Genomic DNA, 26,174 nt, shown 5'->3' on the forward strand with positions numbered 1-26,174 from the left:
GGAGAGCACTGGAGTGTCCGCGGTTCCCGCTCGGTTCCGTTGTCGAAACGACGTGCACCCGCGGCCGGCGTAGCGTGCGGGAAATCCGGTAGTACTCCACAATGCATTAAGCCCGAGAGCTCCGCCACAAGCGGCAAATACAAGGCCAACAAAACCAGAGAAAGCGTGAGTAAGTGTATAGGGGGAAATTATGATGAGAGAGGGAAAGAGTGAGTGTCAGAGAGAGTAGAGAGATAGTAATATAAAATCTTCAAAAAAAAAATATGGGGTTCGGAATAGCTTGCCGAAATCGACACGTAGAGGCATTAATTAAGTTCCGCCATTGAATTTGATGCCGCAAATTGGGGAGGCATCAAGTGACCATTAACTGCATTTTTAGCAGCCGTTTTTCATAAGTGCTTTTTAAATGATTACACGGCAACATAGGCTCGCCAGTGTGTAATATACACGTGTACAAGTGCAAAATAAGATATGCACGATCTAGATAGTTTGAATGGAGAGTGCAATGCTATTCTAATTATTCGTTAAATTGCAGTCCTCTGAAAATGTTATTTGTAACTATGGAATGATTCATTGCAATGACAATCTTATACTGACTATCATTTGTTTATTTGAGTCCGTACAACATTTTAACAGACGAAATAACTGTAAGTTGATTTTACCAGTTCGATTGATGGTAATAAAAGTACAAAATAAAACATTCCTTTATGTAGACAATCGTTTTCCAAAATGTACATGTCAATAGTCATGTAGCTAGACAATAACCAAATGTGAGATTTCATTCTATTTTGTCACTTCAGCGGGTGTGCAAGTTTTACGATCTGTTGTCCCTAACGGTATGATTAACTTGTCGCACAATACTGAAAATTGTGCACCAAGTATACGCGACGGGTATGGAAAGGCAATTTCAGACTTAATCGCCGGTCACCAGTAGTGATCAGTAACATTCTAACGCTATCGCCACTTATGATTAAGTTGCAGCACGCGTCCAGTAACATATCATGGCAGACGTAATTACCACTTGCGATATGTAGTACGTTTTTGCCCTCCTCGAAAGCATTGTGACGTCCGATGCCTCACAATTCACTTCATTTTTTAACATAATCTTGGGAAAAGTTCACTCTGGCTGTTGATCCCAACTTCGTGACTGCCCCGAGAAATATTAATGTAACTGGTTGATCGCAAGATGGCGACATGACGCAAGAACCTCGAGCAAAACTCAGCGTCATCGCAAGGTTCAATCTACGAGACAACATCCAAGGTATCACGAAACTGCAAGGATTCAGGGAGATGCCCTGCAGTGGCGTAGCTAGGATTTTTTCCTGGGGGGGCACTGGGGGGTCCTTGCTTTTTCAGGGGGGGCACCATTTTTTCCCGTTGTGTTTGTATGTGTCACAAGGGCAGATCCGACTTTCGCCAATAGGGGACGGGGCCCGAAATTATCTTCACCTATATTTCCCCCGTAACAACATAACTTGAAATAATCTCATAAGCCTTATAAAAAGTGCGAGCGCGAAGCGCGAGTGATTTTTTTTTTGTTACTTTCATGTATTTTGTCCTGAAAATTTAATATTCTGGGCAATGTTATGTGTGATTCTGAACAAGATTCGTATGTAACTAGATGGTTACTGCGAACGCCAAGCGCGAGCAGATATTTTTATTAACTGTTCTAGCATTATCGAAAAGGGACCTGTTAAGGACTGCTTACAGTTACCCACGAAGACGGTATATATTTCAATAATGCGAGCGCAAAGCGCGAGCAAATTTTTTTGACATTCCGACCTAAAAAATTGTCATTCTAAGCACTTTTTGTATTAATAAATGGGATAGGTATGTAACTAAACAATTGATGCGAGCGCGAAGCGCGAGAGGGAGAAAATTGAGATTTTAGACCTAAAAGCGGGACACTCTATTCATATTTTGTAAATCATAAATAGGATATAGTTAATTAGGTATCATTAATAATGCGATCGTGAAGCGTGAGCAGACAATATTATTGATATTCTGATGTGAAACTGGATAACTTAAGTACATTTAGTATAAAGAACATGCAGGCTATCGCGCATGTTTTAGATTTAGACCTAGAATCTGGGCAGTCTGAATACAATTGTTTAATGGAACATTATGGAATACACGTAGACAATATCAAACAATTTGACCACGCAGCGTGAGCTTAAAAATGCTGATATGAAGACTATAAAAGGGACATTTAAAAAATTGATGAAAGCTCGATGTCCGAGCTAAAATATATGTTGTATATTGACTTCAAAACTTGCTCCATATTAGCCTATTGAACAAGATATGAATCTCATCGAACAGGCAATTCTGGCGCGAAGCGCAAACAAAAGTTTTATGTAGTAATATGAAAGATTTTTTTGTTGTTGCAAGTCTTCCCTTCACATTATTTCATTCTCTCGTCTTCCTCTTATTTTCCTCTTCAGTTCTTTTTTTTCTTCTGCCTTTCTTCTTTTCCTTTTTTCTTTTCTTCTTTCTCCCTTTTTTCTTTTTTTGCTCTGCCAATTTTTTCAGGGGGGGCACCTGGGGGGGCACCTGGGGGGGCACACCAAATCTCAGGGGGGCACGTGCCCCCCCAGGCCCCCCCGTAGCTACGCCATTGCCCTGGCCGAGTGGTCTAAGGCGCTGGATTGGAGATCCGGGGATTGGGGATTCGATTCCCGGCTCGGCACCTATGCCATTGAGCAAAGCATTTTATCCACATTGCTCATTGCTGTAATGTTTTATCGTAGGCCTATATCAAATAAATGAAGATGCTATGTGCATTATGAATATAAATGTGTGGTCTTGTTTTTAAATAAAAATAATAAAAACAAAACAAAACTCAGTATGGCATACGGATCGCTCAGAGGGAGTGCCATTTGTATGGGAGATCAAAATTGATACTTAAAATGTTCTGATTTGGTTATTTTGATTACAATGGAGAGAACTGAACGAATGTCGGCGGATGATCAACTGCCGCGAAACAATATATATTTCAGCTTAAAAACGAGACGTTCCTTTTTTCCTTACTAGCAGAGATATTCGGAGTCAGAATGTTATGTTTCAACTTCATGTAGATATAAAAAATCTTAATTTCTGGTGACTAACCTGTTTGATCATGCGACATGCGAAATTATACGCCGAACATTCATATACGTTCGAGAAAGTCTATTTTGTCGAAGGTGGAGGGGGGGGGGGTGAATATTGGTTGATCAATATAGAGGGCGACATATGACTTTAGAATCTCGTCAAATTAAGTATGGTGATACTTGATATTTGTCAGCGGATGTTGTACAATACCTGTGATCTACAATTTATTGATTGCTTTGGTATACGACGAATTTGTTCGTGTTATGTACGTTCATCGTAGATTTATTTCACGGACCATGTACGCCAAACTTCACACTAAACAGAATCGTAGAGGATACGATACCAGAAGAGAGTCTATGAAAATAATTAATTGCAAATCGTATACCGTCTGAACTTCGTACGATATTAGACTAAGGATGAGTTTAACGATGAGTATCGTAAGGCCAAATGAGACCTAAACATCGGGGAGCGTTTTATGAGAAGCACTTGTTGGACGTTTTATCCGACAAGTCTCATTTTTATCCTACAGTTACCATAGTAACAGTGCTTCTCAGCCAATCAAAGTCAAGGAAAGAGGGGCTAGGTAATGAGGTCTAATGATCACGGTAACATGTGAAATTATTTTATTTTATTGAAATATATTTATTCAGGAAAAACACAAGATCAGTGTAAAAACACTGTTTTACATCAAGGTCCTGAAAAGGTTAAAAAGTTACATCAAAAATTCAAAAATCAAAACTGATATAAGAATACGACCAGCTGCATATAATAAGCTAAAAAATAAGAATGACAATGGCAGTTCGTATTTACGCAATTTATTGAAAATTAGTATTTACAAGTTAAAATGAGAAAGAGAAGAGGAACCAGGAACCATTTGCAAACCTCGTGACCCATTAGAAGAGTACACACTACGCATCCATCCATCCAACCTATCACCCAAGACACATTCACCCACAACCAATCAACCCCACCCAGATTCATTCATAAACTATCAATGAACAATCACGGTAGACAGATCACCCTGCAACACTGAATAAAAACAATCCACACACGACTCGTTCTCAAATGTACAAGGATAACCATTGTAAAGAGGAGACGAAGCTTGCAACGTCCAGGTCCCCACTCAATACAAATTATTGCACGAAAAGTTTAAAAGAGACTAAAAATAAATGCAGCTGGACGTTTACATTGGTAAAGATAAATATAAGTCAACAATCAGTTAAAAAATGCTTTCTTATACAAATGCTTAAAAGATAGACCAGATGTTGAATTTTTTGTAGCGTATGGCAACCTCCCGTATACATAAAACTATGTTTGAAACATTCTAAATAAGGTTTTGGCAAGATTACATTATAGTCCAGGATAGGCCCCATAGAAACTTGACCAAACCTTGTTTTTTTATATATACAATATTTTTTGATGGTTTCTTGTCAATTCGAGGGTGCTGATTACGAATCTGGATTATGCCACTCGTGTAACCTTGAGCATTTTCCGCAAATTAACAAAATCCAATATGGCCGCCAAAATATGCAAATTACCCATGAAAATCATAAAATTGTCCGCACATTGGCTATGAAATGCATGAAATCGTGTGGCAGGAGTGAAATACTCTCTCAAAAAATGATTTTTGACAAAATATTTATTTTCCTGATATTCAAAATGGCCGCCATAGGCCATTGTATACTCTATTATGTACAATATGAATAGGAAAAACAAATTTTCACAAAAATGAGCACTAAACTGCAAAAAATCGCAATGTATGAACGAAGTAATATATGCAAATCATCATTACTAACGAGATATATCATTTATTATGTCATATATGGGAACATTGCTGTATTTTGATATCTAAAATAGCCCACTGGCCCAAACAGAATTATGTACAATGGCAATGGCCGGGGCCAAAAAAAATGACAATTAAGAGTGAGCACTAAAATGCATATTATTAAGATAAAGAGTGGAATACTGACTAAAAAAACATAATTGTTAATAGGCCATTTATGTGATAAATGCTGCATTTTGAAATTCAAAATGGCCGCCATAGGCCCTATATTTATCATGTACAATGCGAATGGAGAAACTAATTTTCACACGAGTAAGAAACATAAAATGCATGTAATTGTGATCTACGAGTAAAATATTGTCTGACAACATGTTTTATAGCAAGACATATCATTTCTTTTGTCATGCATGAGATAAATGCTGTATCATGAAATTCAAAATGGCCCCTATAGGCACTAACAGTATTATCTACAATGTGAATGGGGACATATAATTTTGTAAGAACTTGGATTTGCTTGACTATGACATCCATATAATCCTGTTGTATGAGTAAAATGTTATTTGAAAACATATTTTTTTATAAATTATAGCATTTCTTCTGCCATATAGGTGATAAATACTGTATTTTGACATTCAAAATAACCTCTACAAGCCCTAATTATATTATGTAACATGCGAATAGGGAAACTAATTTTCACAAGAGTGAGAATCATAAAATGCATATAACTGTGATGTACGAGTAAAAATATTGTCTTAAACATGGTTTCTAACTAAAAACATCACATATTGGTCGTGGAGGTAATAAATGCTGTACTTTGAAATCCAAAATGGCTGCCATAGGTCCTAAAAGTATTGTGTACATTGTAACATGGGACATAGAATTTTGACAGAATTTGGCTTTGCTTGACTCTAAATATTGCATATAAATGTGCATTGTGATCTAAGGGTGAAATATTGTCTAAAACCATGGTTTCTAACGAGATATATCATAATGTTGTGTAATTAAGGTGATAAATGCTTCATTTCTAAATTGAAAATGGCCACCATATAGGCCCTTATCGTATAATATGCAATTTGAATGGAGACAAATAATGTTCACAAAAAGGGCATATGGCAGCCATTTTGAATGTTGAAATACAGTATTTATCACCTAAATTGCATAAGATATGATACATTTTGTTATAAATCATGTTTTCAGCCAATATTTCACTCATACATCACCATTTGGCCAAGCAAAGCCAAAATCTGTTGAAATGATTTGTTCCCATTCACATTGTGCATAATACCGTAAGGGCCTGTAGCGGCCATTTTGACATTCCAATAACAGTATTTATCACCTAACTGGCAGAATAAATGATATATCTTAATAGAAATTATGCTTTCAGACAATATTTTACTCATAGATCACTATTACGTGCATTTATGGTGCTCACTCCTGTGAATATTGGTTTCCCACTTTGCATTGTACATAATACAGTTAATGTCTATGGCGGCCATTTTGAAAGTCAAAATACAGTATTTAACACAAACTTGAAACCTGAATGATATATTTTGTTAGAAAATACGTTTTTAGACAGTATCCCATTAATTTATCACTTATATATGCATTTTAGAGCTCACTCTTGTGATTTCTTTGCTCCTCTTTCTCATTGTGCATAATACTTTTAGGGCCTTTGGCAGCCATTTTGAATATCAAAATACAACATTCATCACATACATGGCATATTAATAATATATTTCGTTAACAATTATGTTTTTAGTCAGTATTCCACTCATTTAATCTTAATAATATGCATTTTAGTGATCACTCTTGTGAATTTTTTTGGCCCCCATTGCCATTATACGCAATACTGTTTGGGCCAGTGGCGGCTATTTTAGATGTCAAAATACAGCAATGTTCCCATATATGACATAATAAATGATATATCTCGTTAGTAGTGATGATTGGCATATATTATTTCGTTCATACATCGCGATTTTTTGCAGTTTAGTGCTCATTTTTGTGAAAATTAGTTTTCCCTATTCATATTGTACATAATAGAGTATACAGGGGCCTATGGCGGCCATTTTGAATATCAGGAAAATAAATATTTTGTCAAAAATTATTTTTTGACAGGGTATTTCACTCCTGCCACACAATTTCATGAATTTCATAGCCAATGTGCGGACAATTTTATGATTTTCATGGGTAATTTGCATATTTTGGCGGCCATATTGGATTTTGCCAATTTGCGGAAAATGCTCAAGGTTACACGAGTGGCATCATTCAGATTCGTAATCAGCACCCTCGAATTGACAAGAAACCATAAAAAAATATTGTATATATAAAAAAACAAGGTTATGCCTCTTCTATCCTGGACTATTAAGAGAATCAGCAGATCTTGTATATATCATTCACCTATTATAATCAGCAAAATTTGAAGCCTGCAGTTAATGTCAGTTTAAATTGCCATATTATCTACAGCTATATATAGGCCTACATAATAGTTAATGGTTCCCTGGTCTAACCAGTATATTTACAAACATTTTTATTTATTTCTGTGGCAATAATTTATAGAAACATATACCTTATCATAAACTTTCCGTACTCATCACAAACTGTTGTCATAATTAATTGGATATATAATTTTCTACCGGTTATTATATGCATTCTGGTATATTAGTCTACATTACATTATCAACAGCAAGATGCTCATATAAGGAATTGTTTCCACTTTATCATGACATCATAGGCAGACATTATATTTACTTCAAATTTGTTCGATTATACCGAAAATTAATGTATGGGAGAAACTTAAATACACATTCTTGTGTTTTTTTTAACAGCGGTTTTACAAGGAAGTGAACATAAACCAAATATCACCAAATTCATTGTTTTTCCCATACTTTAAAAAAAAGTAAGAAAGTAAAAGAGGACATCCTAATAAATCCGTAATTGCATGCAATCTGCAAATTTTAGGGGTATGTTCAGCTCCCGGGATATTAAATAATTTGACCGCATACAGACAGTAACATTTTGATCGAGACAACGCATCCGCAATATCAATATTATAATAATACACTTTCCGTAAAGATTCAGGAAATGATACAAAAGCTGGTAAAAGTAGATTGCCTAATTAAAACAACCAAAGCCTACGACAACGGGAATATTCTATCAATGGCATATTTAATTGGGGCTTTGTATTACCTGCAAATATAATGAAATTAACCGCATTTTTATTATGATTATTCTAACTTCTTCATTGAAACTCAGTCGTTTTACTCAATAAGGGTGAGTTCACCCTGAAGAGTGGTTTGTTTTGGTTTTGTATGTAATAAAGTGAAATTATTAAAAAGATTAACCAATGACATGGCATTTTTATTACTAAAATAGATTTCATCTCAATACGGTTTTTTCCTAAGCTTTATATGACCCTCTTAACTGCATAGAAACTTGCTTGAATTTATAATTTTAAACCACAAATATTTCATCGTTAATACTAATTGATTCTATAACCAAAACACGCTCAAGTGATGACGACAAAAAAGCACCAACACACCCACACGTTTAGATAATACAGGAATACATGTGAAACCGAATCTACTTCCGCTAAGCTAATTAGCCAAGCTGTGTTTGTCTAATATAAATGTATGAAACGGTTCATATTTGACCTTTGTTATCTCCCAGTGTAATTGTTGACGAAAATAATTCAGTGTGCTGCTGAACAATGATTAAAAAAAAATAATTGCATTACTCCTATACTTTATTTTTCTTTTTTCTTTAATCTACATACAAAAAGACCTATCAAAAGGAAGAATCAGTCTCGTCAACTGGACCTATATGATACATCCACATATAAAGGGTTCCATGGCTCTTGCTCCGTCGACAATTGCTCCGCTGCAAGGTCCACACATTCATGAAACGACCAACTTCAACCCTGGATTTAACACTATACCCTATCCTAAATCTAACCCTAAACCTAACATAAAACTCTATTGCAACCCAAACCATAACTCGATATCTTTGATGGAATAAAGCCCGGAGCAATAAGTATCGCCGGAGCAAAAGTAGTGTCATCTGGAAGGTTAGATAATGGATTTGATAGGTCTGGGTCCCGTCTTACAAAGAGTTACGATTGATCCGATCAAACTCAAGTATATGGAAATCCATCAATGTCACCATTTTTCTTTTGAAAATTTGCCACAATGTCCTTTTGAAAACAAAAAGAAGCACACTGAATTTTCAAGAAAACTATGAATGTATGAATGTGTTGAAAATATTTTAAACAAACATGTTTTTTTTAGATGTTGACATTGCTGGCCGTCCATAGTTGTGGTTGATTGGATCAATCGCAACTTTTTGTAAGACGGGGCACTGGAGTCGGTTTAGCCAGTATAACTGTAGCAAAACGATTAACGGAGAATTTACCCGTCTGATTCCGGCCACTTTTCGTCGACTTTCCGATCGGCGTTGACACTCAATTGATGTTTTTTTTTACTCGATTAATATTAAATTTCATCTAACTAACTTCCTAAATATTCAAAGAGTAATGATTTTAATATACTGTGCCAAAAGGTTAAAAAGGTAAAATCTAAATGTTATAAAACTATTAGATAAGTTCTGACAACCTCATCTTTTGTGGTAACTAATGCAAACTATTCTTTATGAAAATATGTAACAGTTAAATTCTAAGCAGCGTATGACTTAAAGTCTTCGAACTTCGAAGATGTAACTAAAATTATCAAAGAAGATATCTGTGTCTTGCTACCTTCGTCTTCATAAAAGTTTTTTTTTTTTTTTTTTTTTAATGTGAAATATATCTTATAACTACAATTAATTATACTGAATACACAAGTTTAGCATTAGAAAGGTAATTGTTATTCCGGCACTTTTTAACGATTTTTTTTCAGAGAGAGAGAGAGAGAGACAGAGGGGGGGGGGGGGTGGGAGAAGGGGACATAAAAATAATTGTAAAACAAATCGGCGATGAATCTTTTTCTGAGAAAAAAAGGGGGAATAATAAAATGATTTGAAATACAACTTTCAGAATGAGCAGCTCTTGATATAACTCTTTTGGGGGAAATCCTTTTCATGAACATGGCGTGGTGATTTTTTATAAAGTGTTTGGGTCTGGACAGGTGATCGCTTAATATATTATCCAGTTATCATATGGAGATTTTGTCAAAATTGAAAATATTTGAATGACAATATCTTGTAACCCTAATATAATTTGTTCGATAATTATGGATTGTTCCTATTCTGTTCTTTATGTAGATGATGTAGAGAAACGAATTGCAATTTTTTTGTGCAAGATTTTTAATGAAACAATATATTATCCACCTCACCTGGTGGTTTTGAGAGGACGTTTCATTTTCAGTTGTTCACACTTTCGTCGTTTTACCAATGTTTTCTTGATCTTTAGTCGAACGCTTACATTCCCAAAGAAAAGGGAACGGGTGCAGTGTTAGCCACATTCATTAACAAGTATACATTTAACAAGTCTGCAACAAAAAGGAGATTCAACCAACCACCCACAGGCTACTTCCTCATTAAAAAGAGAAAGAAGAGTTTAAAACTTTCATTTCTTGGAAAAGGTGTTGAACTTGGGAAAGGGTATATAACTTCTACTTCATTATATTACCTAATACACTTTACATACGGTCCCATTTTCTCCCAGTGACGTCATGTAACCATGTATTCGAAGAGAAAGTATTAAAGAAAGGATGGGATAATGATACTACTTCTTAGTATACTGTAGATTTAAGGTGGTAGAGGGTGGTAGCAGTGTCCGAGGTTTTGTTTGCATTAATATCATTTTCGGTCTATTTCATTTCCCCCTTTCGGTAAGGGGTTTGACCTTTTATTATTGAAATTCACGAAACATGTTGCATGTGGAAACAAGGATCCATTTTGGGAATATGAGAAACCACTCTAAGACTTTTGCAATTTCAGTCTCATAGAGAATCTTCAGGGAAATATCATGAATACATTTTTTTAAGAATTGATTTCAGAATCTAACCATTCTACCAAATTATATTTTCCTAAACTAAAGTTATTTGTACAAATACTTGCTCTTTAAACTTGTTTCCATCTTTATTTTATTTCGTTCAATGTACAATTTAAATTAATATTGACTGTGTTTACAATTGGTTCAGAAATTGTGAAATATGCATGCAATTGTTCATGAGATTGGGAGTTACAAAATAAAAACCTCGTTGTCTAATTATCGTTCTTGTGTTGCTGATAATATCAACAATGAACTTCTTTGTTTATTTGTGAATGTTTTATTTAGATGTCAGTACTCTGTTGAACACTATAGTTTGGAAATACGGACATAACTACTATACAATCATGACAAAGTAGTACTGACATTTCGTATGAAATATTATAATATTTCATCATTGCCACAATTTTCATTGATCTCAATATATGTCGGCCATGAAACAAATAATTTTAGAAATGAGAAAAATAAATAAAATAATTTTGGCAGCGGTGGGATTCGAACCCACGCCATCGAAATGACTGGTGCCTAAAACCAGCGCCTTAGACCGCTCGGCCACGCTACCTCACATCGCTCACAGTCGCACATGTGAATGACTGTTATTTTTGTTCGATTTTTTTTCTAAACCATGCTAAAGTAAAGGAAGAGAGGTAGAGAATATAGAATCCGAAACATCGAAAAGTTCGATAGATCCAGTCTTCATTGGAAATATTAATGATGTAAAATTGATATTAGAAAATCGCAATGCCCCGATTTAGGATTTCAACCTGGGACCCTGGCATTATAAACAATATCATATGGGATTCTAAATCAAGTGAAATAATCCTAGTGATGCAAGAGCAGGGTTTATAAAATAATCGAGATATATTATGTTCGTATATGTTAAATAATGTATAGCGTGAATTGAAATTCATATCGGAAAATACAAAATAGATAGTGAGTAGGTGATCTCAATCGGTACCTCCATTTGTATTTTCTCTTGATGAAAATCAATGTCATTCCTCTGTTATTCTCCTTATTCATTCGATTCAGCAAATCAACTTTAGGTTGGGGTGGACTTGACCTTAGACATTTTACTTAGGTTTCATTATTTAATCAGAACCATGGTGTTGAGATGTATTCACTAAATTGTGAAAATGAATGCACTGTATGGCTTGAATACTGAAATGTAAATGAGACACTGATTGCACATGTGTAATCCTTCCATTATGTTTATATAGAGTAGTGCACAAAGAATGATATAAATCCATTTCGATTTTAATCTTAGAGGGTAATCGTTATTTGTTACACCTTTCTGGAAAACACAGTCTCACATGAGAAATATTCAAATAAAGTGTCATGTATAATCATTGCATGATTCATTATATACCCAGAGTTAAAAAACAAAAACTATCAGCTGTGTAACAACAAAATTCCATTACATTGAATGTTGAAATAAAAATCTATTTACCAAGAAAAGATTTATTTTGGCAGCGGTGGGATTCGAACCCACGCCATCGAAATGACTGGTGCCTTAAACCAGCGCCTTAGACCGCTCGGCCACGCTACCTCACTGATAGAGGAAGATATTACAAAGAAAGCCAAAGTGCATCCAAACAAAATTTTTAGTGTGTATAGTCTAAATGATTTTCAATTCATTTTATAATCAATCAGAAAAAAATAATTTAATTTAGAAACGAAACTTAATCCTTCTTTGACATCAACTTGATGTGAATTTAAAAAGTGCAATCGAACACGACAATAAAAGTTTTATTAATATTAGATTTGAAATAAGTAATGCATGACATTTTCAATGATTTTAAAGTTTTACGGGGCTTCACAAAACAGAATTACACGGGAAATTGCCCATGGTGTAGTTAGTGGTGTCATACACTTAGAAACACTCATAGAAATTTCGAAAAATCCATGTTTAATTTGTTCCAATATTTAATTCATAGTCGACTAATAATGGAACACACAGTTATCATTATGATATCGTAACTTAGTTTTTATTCAATGAAAAGCATCTTGATTATCGGTGATCGAAGAAGTAAGATTTTGTGATTTTCATTCAATAGTCCTGAAATACATCAGTGGAAGTACAATCTCAGTGAACATCTCATTCAATCAAGGCATACTTATGATGACTTTCCAACTACAAAATACTGGAAGTTTCTTTTCTGATTTGTTTTACTTTATCTGTAAGAGTATCACATTGCGCTTGTCTTACTTATCCGTTAGTGAACTCAATGAACTCTTGCGGTGAACTTGATGTTTGGCGAACTTGCCTTTAAATGGTCGCAGGTGTGTTGATCTTTGTGTGGTTTTTACAAGTCAATGCCACGGAGCCCACGAATGAAGACATTTAAGGTGTTCCGATAAAGGAGAAAACTATATTATTTTGAAACACATCTAGATATTTTCATTCGTCATTTCAAAGTACAAACAATTTTCACCAAAAATATAAACATCAACAGCGCCCACACACCTGAAAATAAAGAACATTCATTCTGAAGATACGCTTGAAGAATGATACATTTCCGAATTCGTTATTTTTCCATTATTTTTTTAAAGTCTAAACTTCACAATAACTTCGTTACATTCAATTCTTCTTATTTATATGTATTTTTTTTGTCTGAAAACGAAAGTGGACGTAGACAAAATGGAGTTCTTTTTCTTGTTTTCTTCTTGTTTTTTCCTTAATAAATAATAAAGTATTCAGTATGGTCTTTGATCAATTTATGTAATTGTAAATAATAGGCTAAACACAAGGTTTTTGGTGCAATTTCTATATCTATTGTTTGTTTAATGAAATAAATAATGAAAAGTACTGTATTGATTACGCGGGTTGGGCACAAGAAGACCAAACGTTTTCCAAAATGCTAAACTCACATACTTTGGTAATAGTTCTCTACAACAATATGCTGGGAAAAAAATTTACCACTCAAAAACTTCATTAAGATTTACTCGGAACTTAAGATCATGACTATTTTTTAAATTATCATGACTATTACAATAAGTTAGTGGGCGTTTTGAAATGCTGACCTTCAATTTTGAAGGTTTCTTGGGAACACTTTAGTAATTTCAAGTAAAATCTGACTAATCCCTCCTAAATGTAATATCGAGGTAGCATGAATTATGCACAAAAATAAAAATATGTGCGAATCTAACCCTAAGATATAACTTAAGGAACATAATAAGTCCGATCAAATCATTTTGTGTTTACCCCCTCCCGTCCCTCTCTCCTAACAATATGATTTCGTTCGAGTTATATGGTCATAGTAGACAAATATACTGAATGCAGGATTTTGAACCTAAACACGCGCCATGGGCCATTCATACCATTAGTTGACATCTAATCAGCAAAGGTTATACAAAAAAGGATACAAAAGTAGAAATAATGACACCATTAAGCAAAATGGCAATACAGCTCTGGACTTGCTTGTAAATATTGGTAGTATGGAGTAAGGAAATAATAAAAGGATTTTTAAGGAATTAAAAAGTTTTTTTTTAGTTGGACATGATGTTCCACGGGGATATTCCAGTTTCTGCAGATCACCTCTCTCCCCTAATTTGTACATTCTTCTTTGTTCAATAAATTCCTCAACATCAGTTGATTAAAAAAAAAGAAGAAGACGAAAGAAGTTCCCCAAGTCTATTATTGTTTTTTTCCAAAAATAATCATTAATCTTTCAAAAGGGCGGGAGCGGATAGAAGTCTAAATAAACGCATTCAATATATTTACACTCTAAGAATATATATGTAGGGAAACAGTCTAAATTTCCAGGTGGGGAGGGGTGTTCGACCCAAGAGAATATATTACGTAGATGACGGAAACAAAAATGTCATCTCAAATAATTTAACATACCATCCGGAACAAAAAAAGCGATCGACCCAAACGTCTACGTGATTAAAATGATAGGAAATCGCATTGGCGATAGATAAAACAAATACTACAGCCGACGAAGGGTATTCCCCCTGCTTCATGCTTTTTTCGGAACTCCGTCGCGCTCTGATGACGTCACAATGTAACTTTCGACCTGTGTAAGTTGGCAGAAGTTATACAGGACCACGCAGCTCGCTTCAGGTGCTGGAGTCAACACACACTAACAGGGAGGCTGTGCTTCGTACGTAACGCATTGACCTAAAACGGGATCAATTGCCTCATCGTTCCCGGTTGCCCATTTTCGTTTCAAATTTAAATTGTTAAAACGGGATTTTTCTTTATTTTTCATTACCTTGTTCCGAGAAAGAAACATGTCAACGGTGTGGGCCATAGCTTATAAGAACCTGGTACCTTGGCCATGCTCAACATACTCAGTCGCGATACTAGGCAGTTACAATACCATTCGCTGATTTTGACGCCTGTAATTTCTCGTGATTGTTCTTAATTACAACTTCAGGAGGCCGGACCAACACGGTTTTAGATTGACCCGAATCTGCACTTAAATTTATAGCTGCATCTACCAAATCGTCTACAAATAGTCGTGAAATATCAACCGAGTTACCCAACAGCAATGGCCAACAATTTCCAAGGTGAGTGATTTATACTTAATTTCAATTTCTGTCCGGATGTCAATGGATACTTTAATAGTCTATTCATAATGATATACAAGAATATACTTGTTTCCTCACCGAAAATAAAATGTCTAATTCAAATTATATTTCAATTGGAAAATTTTCATTGTCTTTCTAGACTGCTCCCAGTCAGCAGTGAATATTATTTACTATAACCCCGACTATAACACCATGCCATTCTTAGGTCGACGTGTTTCCCGCGTATTCCCCCATTCTCCCTCTGTTCCAAATAACCCAGCATGCAACCCATATTATGATCTCAGCAGATTCCAGGGGTGGATCAACCTGACTTTGTTAGGTCTAAATTGGGATAAGCATGGTTTGAATTAACGTCGCGTCCTCTTGACTTTCGTTAAAATTTCACGTCTTAAAACACATATCGATCGACCTCTGCTTTGGACGTTTTTTTTTTATGTTTTTAAACTTCTCTTACGTATAATGTACTTCAGATAATAATTTATTAGATCAATACCACATGACATCCCAACCCGATTCCGAATTCCATACACCTTTGAACGGCAAAAACGTTTATCATCACTTTTCATTCATTTTCATTTCTAATAATTTGGTTGCAAAGTGTTAAATAAATAGTAATGACATTAAAATAATAACACTTAAATTAAACTTTGCTTGATAAAACTTCAAATTGTTCATTGGTTAATGATGATTGGGGTATGTGCTGCGTGCGTGGGGTGTGTACTGCGTGCGTGGGGGTGTGTACTGCGTGCGTGGGGTGTGTACGTTGGCTCAGTTCTGTGTAAATTATTAGATGCCTTTTATCATGTTTATCGCGTATATCTAAGTATAACACGATATTCTTTCTATTTTAACACACACGTTGGGATCAAAAGGTCAAAAAACATCCTTCGAACATCTTTGCTAATAGAAAAAGCCCATACGCTTCATATGTGTATTTTGTATGCCCACATCAAATTATAGGCCTTCAGAGTATAAAGCAATGGAAGCTCAACATAATATATTGAATTAACGTCAAAAGGCTGGTAGCATAATTTACTTAACTTCGAAAAGAATTTTTTTGCACAAAAATTTCTTTATAGCTTAAAACGATTTAAATATATTGGAGAGGGAAAAATAATGGTAACAACAAAAATTATATGATGAGGGAGCTTGCTGTTACCAAAATTGTTTGCATGTGTTTTAGAAGATCAGTAGAGCAGATTCGTTTTAATTTGCTGTTATGAAAAAGTAAAGAATTGATTCCTTCAATTGTAAATCAATATAGTATTAAATTTATATAAATTCATAGATAATGTACACTTTCCACAATAAAATCCACAATAAAGTTTCTCAAGCAAACCCCACATCTGAAAAGTCCTACCATCTCCGTGCCCACTTCCACCTTATGTTCACTGCTAAGAATCTTACGTGCTCTGACAACGCAAGGAATTGGTAATTTCTTGGTCTAGGCCAAGTTCGTGATGCATGGTAGCACCAACTCTTTTTTTCCATATTTCACTCATCGCGAGAACTGTTTCTCGACGGGGAGCTCAGACGAAAGAAGTCATTTGGGTCAAAGTACTCTTGCCCTAGTATCTGCCCTCTCCCTCTGTCTCACGTAAATCACCAAGGCTCATCTTATTTATTCCGAATTTCATCCATGATAGTTCGGTCGATTTCGAAGTCTCTGAATATGTGGAGTGTTGTCTATATATGGATCCTACATGGTCTAACCAAATCATAAACCATTGCCCGACAATAGTTTGTAGAGAGTGAATGTGAATTTTAAAAAAAAGTGAATAGTTCTTCTTCTTTAAGGAAAAGTGTCTAAAAAAAATCTTTATCAATTCCACTAAAAGATGCATTTTCAAATCAAAAGAAGGCTGAAATTAAGTCGGTGTCCAAAAAAGAAAGAAAGAAAAAAAAAAGGATTGGAAAGCTTCAGTGGCTTGAGTCTCAATTCTTTTATAATGTATACAGCCTGGATATTCCCAGTGACCCCAAAGTTTTGGTCTTTGAAATTCGAGATTAATCATTTCAGTTCTCAAAAAAAAAATATATATATATATATAAGAAATAATTCAATGTCAATAAAAATTCATTAGCTACTAACTCATTTAAGGTTATATTTTTTTTCAAAGTATCTCTTGAGAAAGTAAACTTAACCAACTTGTAGATCTAATCGATGTTGAAAGCTTATGGGAGGATTTGGAAAGGGCTGTAAATGACCTAAAGACTGGAACACTAGCCGTTCAGATCTGTCGGCATCACTCAGACAGGAAACAGGTCCATAAGGCCCTCTCTCTACTGACTTTAGTCATTTCCACTCAGACTTGCTATTGCGTAATACCATATATTTTTATATAAAGCCACCTTGCTCGTGTAACATGCGTGCCGATCAAGAAATCAAATTAATTGGCACCCGTTCATTAAGTGGAGGTGCCATGGCTGAGTGGTTTAAGGCGCCTAAGAGGGACGAGGAGATTTTCTTATTCTGTGATTCAATTCTGCTCTTTTTTTTTCAAGATACATCTTTAATATGGATGTCCATAGGAACAAGATACAAAATACCTAAAGTGCCCTTTTTGTTTATAAGCATCTTATTGAATTGATATAAAATTTCAAAGTCTACAGTGGATTTGGATAGCCTACAGTAAAGTGGAGTATTTATTTTCCGTATTAAAAAAAAGCTAAATTGATGGATAGCCCATATTCAGTTTAGTCGACATGACAATACTCTTCTACCATGGGGTCCATGGATTTGTGTGTGTGTTTGGGTGCGTTTGTAGGTATATGTTTTGGGTGCCGTGCATTTGAAGAATATTTGTTTTATTAAAATAAAGCTATTCTAAGATTTTACATATCGATTGGTGGTTTAATTTTGGGCCACGTGTTCCCACAGATATTTTCAATGAGCTTGTCTCAGGAAGAGCTAAATACACAATTTTGCATTTCGTATAACGTTCTATTCCATGGGTGGATTCATTCAGTAAATATTTTCCCCAAAATCTTCCCAGCCATTTTAGGTATCTACTAGAATATCTGAAATCTTCAAATGGCTAACGATAAAGGTGGGGGCTCATTATAAATCTCCGAAAAGGAATGATAAAAGATTATTATGCCTGTTCTGCACAAAAATATATATCTACCTGGTAAAATTTCCCAGCATTCAATTAAACACGTTTTAGTGATCAGTTCTCGGAAATTCCCTGGGTTCTCCAATCATAAAGTTGTTGAAATTACATATTTGTAATTCCAGAATCAAATTAATTGTTTGCAAAGTATTGACTTTCGTATTTAGTTCTTCATAATTCATACTACTCGGTACATTTCCCCTAAACATGATGAAGAAAAAGAAAACTTTAAAGGGGTGAAAATATTTTTCTAATATTTAACCGATTCCAAGAAATTGTGACCAATCGCTTTTCAAAAGCATCCAAACAATGGAAAACTAATTAACAACTCGGGGATTTTTCGACAGGTAGCCTTTTCCTTGTAAATTTTAACATGACTCTAGCTGTTACAGTGATGCAATACCGTTCTGGTTATGGATCAGTGTCGAGTATTTAAGCGTTGATATTTCAACCTGTTAATCAGTTCCGAGTTTTCCAGTCACACAGTTCGCGCCCACTTGTCAACTGTATAGGACCATCAAATCATCATGGTAGCTAATAATGTCAATTCAAATTGCTTTTCACTTACAGTTATGCAACAATTTGTCACGGTAGCGATGTGCTGCTTCATGGTGTCAAGGGCCAATCCTATAACGGCGCCTCCAACCACTGCCTTGCCTACGATGGTGGGGACAACGCAATCTACCTACCAATCGTATCTATTAATCGTTCAGGAGATAGAAATGTTACGAGCAAAGTTTACACCTATGGTGAACAGATTCGTAAGTACTTTAAGAACACTTTTCATCTTACGTTTTCCTTTTTATGCAATAATGGAGTTTAATTTTAAGGTAATAAAGCAGGGCGTTTCTTTGACATAAAATCACATCTTTTTTCTGTATAATTAAGCCCCCTTCCGCTGAATAAATTAAAAAAAATGTAATACTTGGCATTTGAATTATGGTAATTTTGTCAACTGATGTGATTATTTGAATTGCTTCCATTATTTGTGTATGGAGTGAGTAAAGTATTCGATTTATACTGCTTTCTGCTTAAGGACAATCTGGTATCATCGAATCTGAAAGAACCCAAAAGGTCAGCTAACAGAGGTTAACTTGTGCCTTTTCTTCGTGCCTGAAGATGATACATTTTGAACACCATTGAGAGAAGCTTAAAACAAATGAATAGATGCATGATTGCATAACATCAATTTACTGCCAGAGCAAAGAGGATGTATCTCCATCTCACTTGTCATGCTTGTATTTCAGAAATATTTGAGAAAAATAGTTAAATGAAATGGGCATCCTTTTTGTAATGCGATGTCACTAATGCCCTTTCGTATGAGTTGAAGAGAGATTTGAAAAAAAAAACTTTTTAACGAATGTCATTTTACATATTGATACATTATGAGGGTGTATCTTTAAAGCAATGTGTTTATAAAGTGTATCCAATTTCAACCACACTAACCACAAATGATAATTTCGTTTCTGTGCTGTCATTTCCTCCACCCAATCACTAACACATCTGTGCACTTGTCCTTGTTCACATGTACTTCTTTTCATGTTTCGTAGTAGACAGATATGAGCTGAATGGTGTGTGTGTGTGTGGGGGGGGGGGGGGGCTACATAGTTGGCATTTAATCGTGTGACAAACTTGATTAAGTCGGACCGAAATAAGAGCCTTGTGAACCCCTACTTTGCGATTCAACCGCAGAATATTTCGGAAACTTATCAAAAACTCTTAAACGTATCAATGGAATCATTCCAAAACACGGCACCTATAACCAACAATCATAAAATCAAGTTCAATATATAAAAAATGAATTATTCACGAAGGACATACTTGCCACGATCATGTCAATTAACTTTTTAAACCGACAGAGTAAAAGAAACGGCAGTCATATCGGACAAAGAATTTCCATAGTCCCAACAACTGTTTATAAACGCTCCAAAATCGGAAATACTTGAATGTTTCTTATGATATCGAGTGTCTGGTTGCTAATCTTTGCCCGCGATATGCCTCCAAACAAACTAGCTTATCCCGATATATCCCTCATTCATCTGCCATAACTATCTTCTATTCATCCACCCATCTGTGTTGTCCTTCACCCTCATCTCATCACTCCACCCTTCCACTGTCTGTCTGTTCCCCTTGTTCAGCTCGCCTCACGTTTCAATGATGATTTCCCATCACAGAGAACGGATCGTCTTCTTCAGAGCGATGCCCAAGCCCCGAGGATGGACATTCTAGGATTCCTGACTGTTACCAACGACATGCCCCCAGCCTTCGAAAGGCACGACATGACGGTAAGATCCTCCTGTCAATATCGTAGAATTTTACGAAACAAAGTCAAATTCATCTTTACCGTGTTTATTTGGGGGATTTGAAATGAGTGGCAAAAAATTATGAACGTCTAATACTTTCATATCGTTTTTACCAAAGTACTAAAGTTAGCTCGTGCACCTGCATGTACTTAATTTGTGAGTTATGGATGTTACACTGCGTATTACAGGTTAAGACATTCCATTGTCTGGCGATATTCAGTTGTTCATAAAGTCACTGTCACAATCGATGTCTTATTGTTCAGTTCAAAGATAATCGAATTTTTCTTTTATTTCACCAACCAGCCAAACTTTTTTCGACCAAATCTATGAGGCCCTTTGACAAGAAGATGTTTTCAAATTATTAAATTTAAGGTGAAAAAACCCTAGAACCGGAATAACGCCATTTTCGAATTATATCTAAGATCATTTCTATTCGATTTGATTTGTAGGATTTTTATTCATTTTCATTTGTTTATGATTTGTAATACTTAAAAGAATAGTACCAAGAAAAAGCAATGATTGGAATATTTTGAATTAGGGACTGTTCGATTGTAAATTCTCAGTACCGCTTTAAAACGCTCTTGTGTACACTACTGTGGACTTTTGGATTTAAGCAAAGTTCAACAACCTTTTTTTATTTTTAATAGACAAGCAAATATCTTACCGGTGATAAAATAGATTGCTTACTTGATTTGCTGAGTTGCATTAGTCATCAAGGGGATTACCCTTAGCTTTGGATTTCCAATACAATCATTTTGTCTGGTGCTGTGTCCACCATAAATAAATAGGAAAAGAGTGTCATGTGGTGAGGAATTTGTGGTCAGTACATTCTTTCAATTTTAATCAATGTCAATGCAAGTAGCCCTTACGTAACTAGTCTATATGCTTAATGGATTGATTAGTTTATCAACATTTTATGGCAATTTATCGCTCTTTTGACGGGCCACGCCCATTTACAGCTCCCTAAATGAGACCGGAAACCGATATTTTTAGACATTCATACCGGCTGCATGGTTGTCATGGTCAGGGAAAATTGTGGGAATTTGTTAATGACTGATTGGACAATATTGTTGCAATTCACTGATATTTCCCAATATCCGTTTGAAGGGCAATGACGATAACGATGGTCACACGTTCCGATGACCAAATCACTATTAATAATAATCACACTGTCTTCCTTCCTCTAATTTCGATATTGTACTCGGACTCGTCTTCATTTTGCTTTCACTAAATGCCATATTATAGACAATGCATTGAAACATAATTGATAGGGGTGGCTCTTTCTTGGGACGGGTACGGTTAATTAGTCACATTGACAAAATTCAAAGCATCTTTTTTTGGCAAAATCGCATTTTCAATGGGTTTTCTTAATTTGTTTTAATAACAATGATAGTAATAATTCAGGTTCTAATATTGTGTGTTTGAACCTGGTTGTGCCAAATTAAAGAGTGTTTGACTCTCAAGCCAAATAGAAAGTATTTCTTCATATGTCTTCTTGAACAAAACGGACACAAATGGCACGACATGGCTTCCGCTGTGTCTGTTATTCGTGTTTCACACCATCAAATACTTCCTATACAAGGTCTCAATGACACAGTGAATCATCAAATAAAAGACACAAGACATCTTTGACAGTAAAAGGGAAGGAGGGGTATCATGTATTCGTATGACATGATATAGGTTTTAAATAATAATTCTTTTCATCCTATATATATGATAAAAAGTTTCATTGACTTCGATAACCCTCTTTTTTTTAAAGAGATGATCGTTTTGGTATCAATATATCAATAAATACTACATTATATTTTACACCGTCACATTTTTGCTAGACATTACGTGTTCTAAATGTTACACGTAAAGTCATAATTTGTCAAATTGCTGTAATCAGTGATTAAAACTCTATATCAAATGCCTTACTTTTTTCGCGGAATGAAGTGGCACGGCGTTGCAATTCAATCGATGAAGAACTTAGTTCACAATCTTAATGTTGTACTTTATTTACTAATTTTATCTTTCAGGAGGAAGAGCTTTTACCCAAGCACAAATTGTTTCTTGAGTCCTACGAAGAAGTCATGAGGTCCCTGAAGACCGAGGAGATCCTAGCTCTCAGGACTTCTCCCGAATCATACAGCGTTGACTTCACTGACGATTATGACACCTCCGCCATCCAAATCTATAGGCTACTTCACAAAGTCTCTGAATTGGTGAGTCGTCATCACCTTGGTTTTTATTTTAATTTATATTATTTAATTTTATTTAATCTATCTAACATAACGACATAAATAATAAAATAAAATGATCACAATAATAGCATGGTTCTCCATGCTCAACAGCTGTGCCATTTCAGCTCAGCTGTTCTACCAAGGAGCCAAATTTTACAATACCTTATGGATGAAATCCTTTTGAAGGGTGGGGACAGGGGAAGTTCAATGGCCATGAAGCCTTCCTGGTGGAATTCGTTTATTCATATGCTTTAAGAATATAAAAGTCCTTTACTTAAAAACATTGCACGAAGGGCTTTAAGTTAAAAATATATGCAATTGGTCACTTTTAAAATTATATAAAATTCGAACTTTTGTATCACATTAGGCAAATTACTATAAGAGTGATAAATGACTTGCTATTCAGGAAAATAGTACCTCGAAAAGGAATTCGGAATTGTTGTTCCTGAAAGATCACTATTTCTAAAATCAAGATCTTATTTTAGAATATCCCCCAGTTTAATGACCGGCTGTGTATCTTTATTTGGGACAAACCGACATTATAGCTTATTAGGATAATTTTAGGGTGTCTCTTTCAAACATATAATGATACTACACTGTATATGTTAGGATATAGAACTTCGCTCTATGAAAGAAATATTACTTAGCGAAACATCATGTCAAACCGATGTTGTGTTGACTTTGTATCAAACTGTAATATCAAGATGGTAAATATTTCTAATTATAGTTTATATTCGAACCTATTTCAAATTATGATTACATTTGATATAATTATAGAAATCTTACACGAATTTCAAATTTCTCTATATTTCTCTCTTTTACAAAGATGTCAACGCTTAATATCGATGATGAGGGTTCTGAAACCTTTGAGGGATTTGAAGCCGTGCCCCACAATTCCCAGATCCACAACACACGCAGCCTCTACGTTCTACAGAGGATTGATGAATACATATACACTGCCCTTGTCGACTTTAACCGCCTTCTCTCCCTGTCTAATTGAAGTTTCTCCTGATATTCATCACAACTATAAACCTTATGCATGTGACGTCATAATCTTAGCGCCCTCATTCAGAGGCTATAGAAATACGCGTAAACGGAGAGATGTGCAAACTGCACGTAGAGTAATGGCGCCGGCCTCTAAGATGGCGGTGCGATGACGTCCATCCACCAGGTCTATTTTATACTGTATTCCATCGTATGATGCTTCTCAACATTCATGGTACTAATCATGTATTTATATATTTATTTATCTATTTATGGGCTTACATTTTTTTAACAAGCGTTATATAAAAAAGGGGGAGGAAATAATCAATGACCTCCCACCATTGAGATGTTTTTCTTGCACTGGAGCATTGTAAATGTGAGAGAGGGAGATATTTTTGACATCCATTCGTATTACACGCCCCTTAAATTAATAATTACTAATTCCTTATTAATTACTAATTCCTATATCATTTGAATACAATGCTAAATCTGACATTATTTCATTTCATGACATCAGTGCTTCGAGATGTATTCCTCGCACGTACAATGAATTCTTCATCACTTCTATGTCGATTTCTTTTTATGTAAATTTTTATTTCCAATCATTGTATTTTGAATTAATTGGACAAGCATGATCTAGACAATGCCTATCTTTATAATCGGTTGAATTTGATTAGTTAGTTTAGATTTTATAATCGGATCTGATCACAGGTCATTTTGTGCAATAATGTTTTGTTTGTGAAATGAATGCATATACCGCTATTTAAATGTGCATTTTAGTATGTCACTATGTGGCACCTGTCAAATGTACATCATTAGCTACTTCGTGTTCAAATGTAAAAACAATCATTTAATATTTTCATGCTCGTCTAAAACTAGCCTTGATTTACGTGTCATTTTATGTGCTTTGTTTTATTTATCTTTGATATTTGAGTCTTCATTTTTCTCTGAAAATTCGTATTATCAATGACAATATAAGGTACAATGTTACAAACATTTTTGATTTGTGGGTAGTTGTTAGTAATGATATCACAAAATGATCCATGATACTGAGATATGAATGTTCTACTGCTCTTTTTGTCACTTAGATGCATTTAAATGTGCTTTCATATTGTAATTTATTGGCCTCTCAAACATTTATACTTTTAAGAGTATTCAGTACTATGCTGTAGGCCTGTTTATGTTTTTTGTCTGATGAAATCATGTATATTTATTGCTTATTGAGCATCTATTTATATATTTATTAATTAATCAAATATTTATGAATATGATAAAAAAGTATTGTGACGATTTTGAAGAGCATTTTGTAAATCCTAAAAAATGTTTTCAATGTGCCTTTAACGGAATTTAAAGTGTGATTTTACTTGTAAAATATTGAGGGAACAATTTATGTCACTGATGTACTTCCATATTATTCCGTGATGAATAATGTGCCTTTGTGATACCCGACCTTGCCTCTTTCGCCTTTGACGTAACACGAAATAAATATCTGAAAATAATTTAAAGGTTATTGCGTGTTTTTTTTTTCCATTTCCTTTCTAAAAGTTATAAATTGCAATTCCTATCACATGGCACATGTAGTGCAATGTAATGAGGCAGATTTTGTTTGTGTGTGTGTACGTGAGAGTGTGCGAGGGAAGGTGTGTGTGTGTGGGTGAGGGAGGGTGTGGGGGTGCATGTGTGTATGTGTATGTGTAAGAGATAGGGGGAGAGCGCGTGGTTGGGCATGTGTGAGAGGATGGTTCATGAGGGTGAATACTGTTTAACGTGATGCGTAACTTATATGCGTTCCTCTTGTGCTTAAAGCTAAATTACAGTAGTTGAAGTAAAACACTAATTTCGTGAGAAAGTCTGTAAAACCAAGGTTAAGTATGACTATATCATCGTGGATCTAGATCTGGTACAGTTACATAAACTGAACTTTGTGAAATCATAAAATCTAAGCTGAAATACGATCACACTGAAGATCGCCAACACAGATAGGCACACGTGGGACAGTGTATTATTATTGCTGGAATAAAGACCCGACGGAAGTGACCGAATCCGCGCTTATTTTGCTTATTTCTCAGCAATTACACAATTTCTTCCAGAATCCTTTGGCACATATTTTTTATTCATACAAACAGACACTTGGGTGGTCATTATATTAGATTCTGTAAAAAGTCA

The 26,174-nt window shown here is 35.0% G+C and overlaps 1 protein-coding gene and 2 non-coding genes across 4 annotated transcripts; 1 reads left to right on the top strand and 2 right to left on the bottom strand.

Moving 5' to 3' along the window:
- Window positions 1–11,333: 11,333 nt before the first annotated feature.
- On the bottom strand, window positions 11,334–11,415 carry TRNAL-UAG (transfer RNA leucine (anticodon UAG)). The gene has a single exon. It is a non-coding gene; the product is annotated as a tRNA-Leu (tRNA).
- Window positions 11,416–12,317: 902 nt separating this feature from the next.
- TRNAL-AAG (transfer RNA leucine (anticodon AAG)) lies at window positions 12,318–12,399 on the bottom strand. The gene has a single exon. It is a non-coding gene; the product is annotated as a tRNA-Leu (tRNA).
- A 2,461-nt stretch (window positions 12,400–14,860) lies between these two features.
- LOC129273434 (uncharacterized) lies at window positions 14,861–25,507 on the top strand. Of its 2 annotated transcripts, none has more exons than XM_054910464.2 (5): window positions 14,861–15,365; window positions 19,070–19,260; window positions 20,674–20,784; window positions 22,821–23,006; window positions 23,851–25,507. In XM_054910464.2, exons 1-5 carry the CDS (start codon window positions 15,347–15,349, stop codon window positions 24,022–24,024), a joined length of 681 nt encoding a protein of 226 aa, XP_054766439.2. In that variant the 5' UTR covers window positions 14,861–15,346; the 3' UTR covers window positions 24,025–25,507. The 2 variants fall into 2 exon arrangements, with proteins under 2 accessions (XP_054766439.2, XP_054766438.2); XM_054910463.2 differs by having other exon boundaries at window positions 14,971–15,365; window positions 20,638–20,784.
- Window positions 25,508–26,174: the final 667 nt, after the last annotated feature.

Source organism: Lytechinus pictus, chromosome 12, assembly GCF_037042905.1.
Source record: "Lytechinus pictus isolate F3 Inbred chromosome 12, Lp3.0, whole genome shotgun sequence".
Classification (NCBI taxonomy): Eukaryota; Metazoa; Echinodermata; class Echinoidea; order Temnopleuroida; family Toxopneustidae; genus Lytechinus; species Lytechinus pictus.

Bases quoted from the DNA above. Each gene is read 5' to 3' on its own strand.
- LOC129273434 (XM_054910463.2), top strand. The intron at 19,261-20,637 runs GTAAGTACTTTA...CCCCTTGTTCAG, and splicing joins CACCTATGGTGAACAGATTC to CTCGCCTCACGTTTCAATGA. The intron at 20,785-22,820 runs GTAAGATCCTCC...TTTATCTTTCAG, and splicing joins TCGAAAGGCACGACATGACG to GAGGAAGAGCTTTTACCCAA.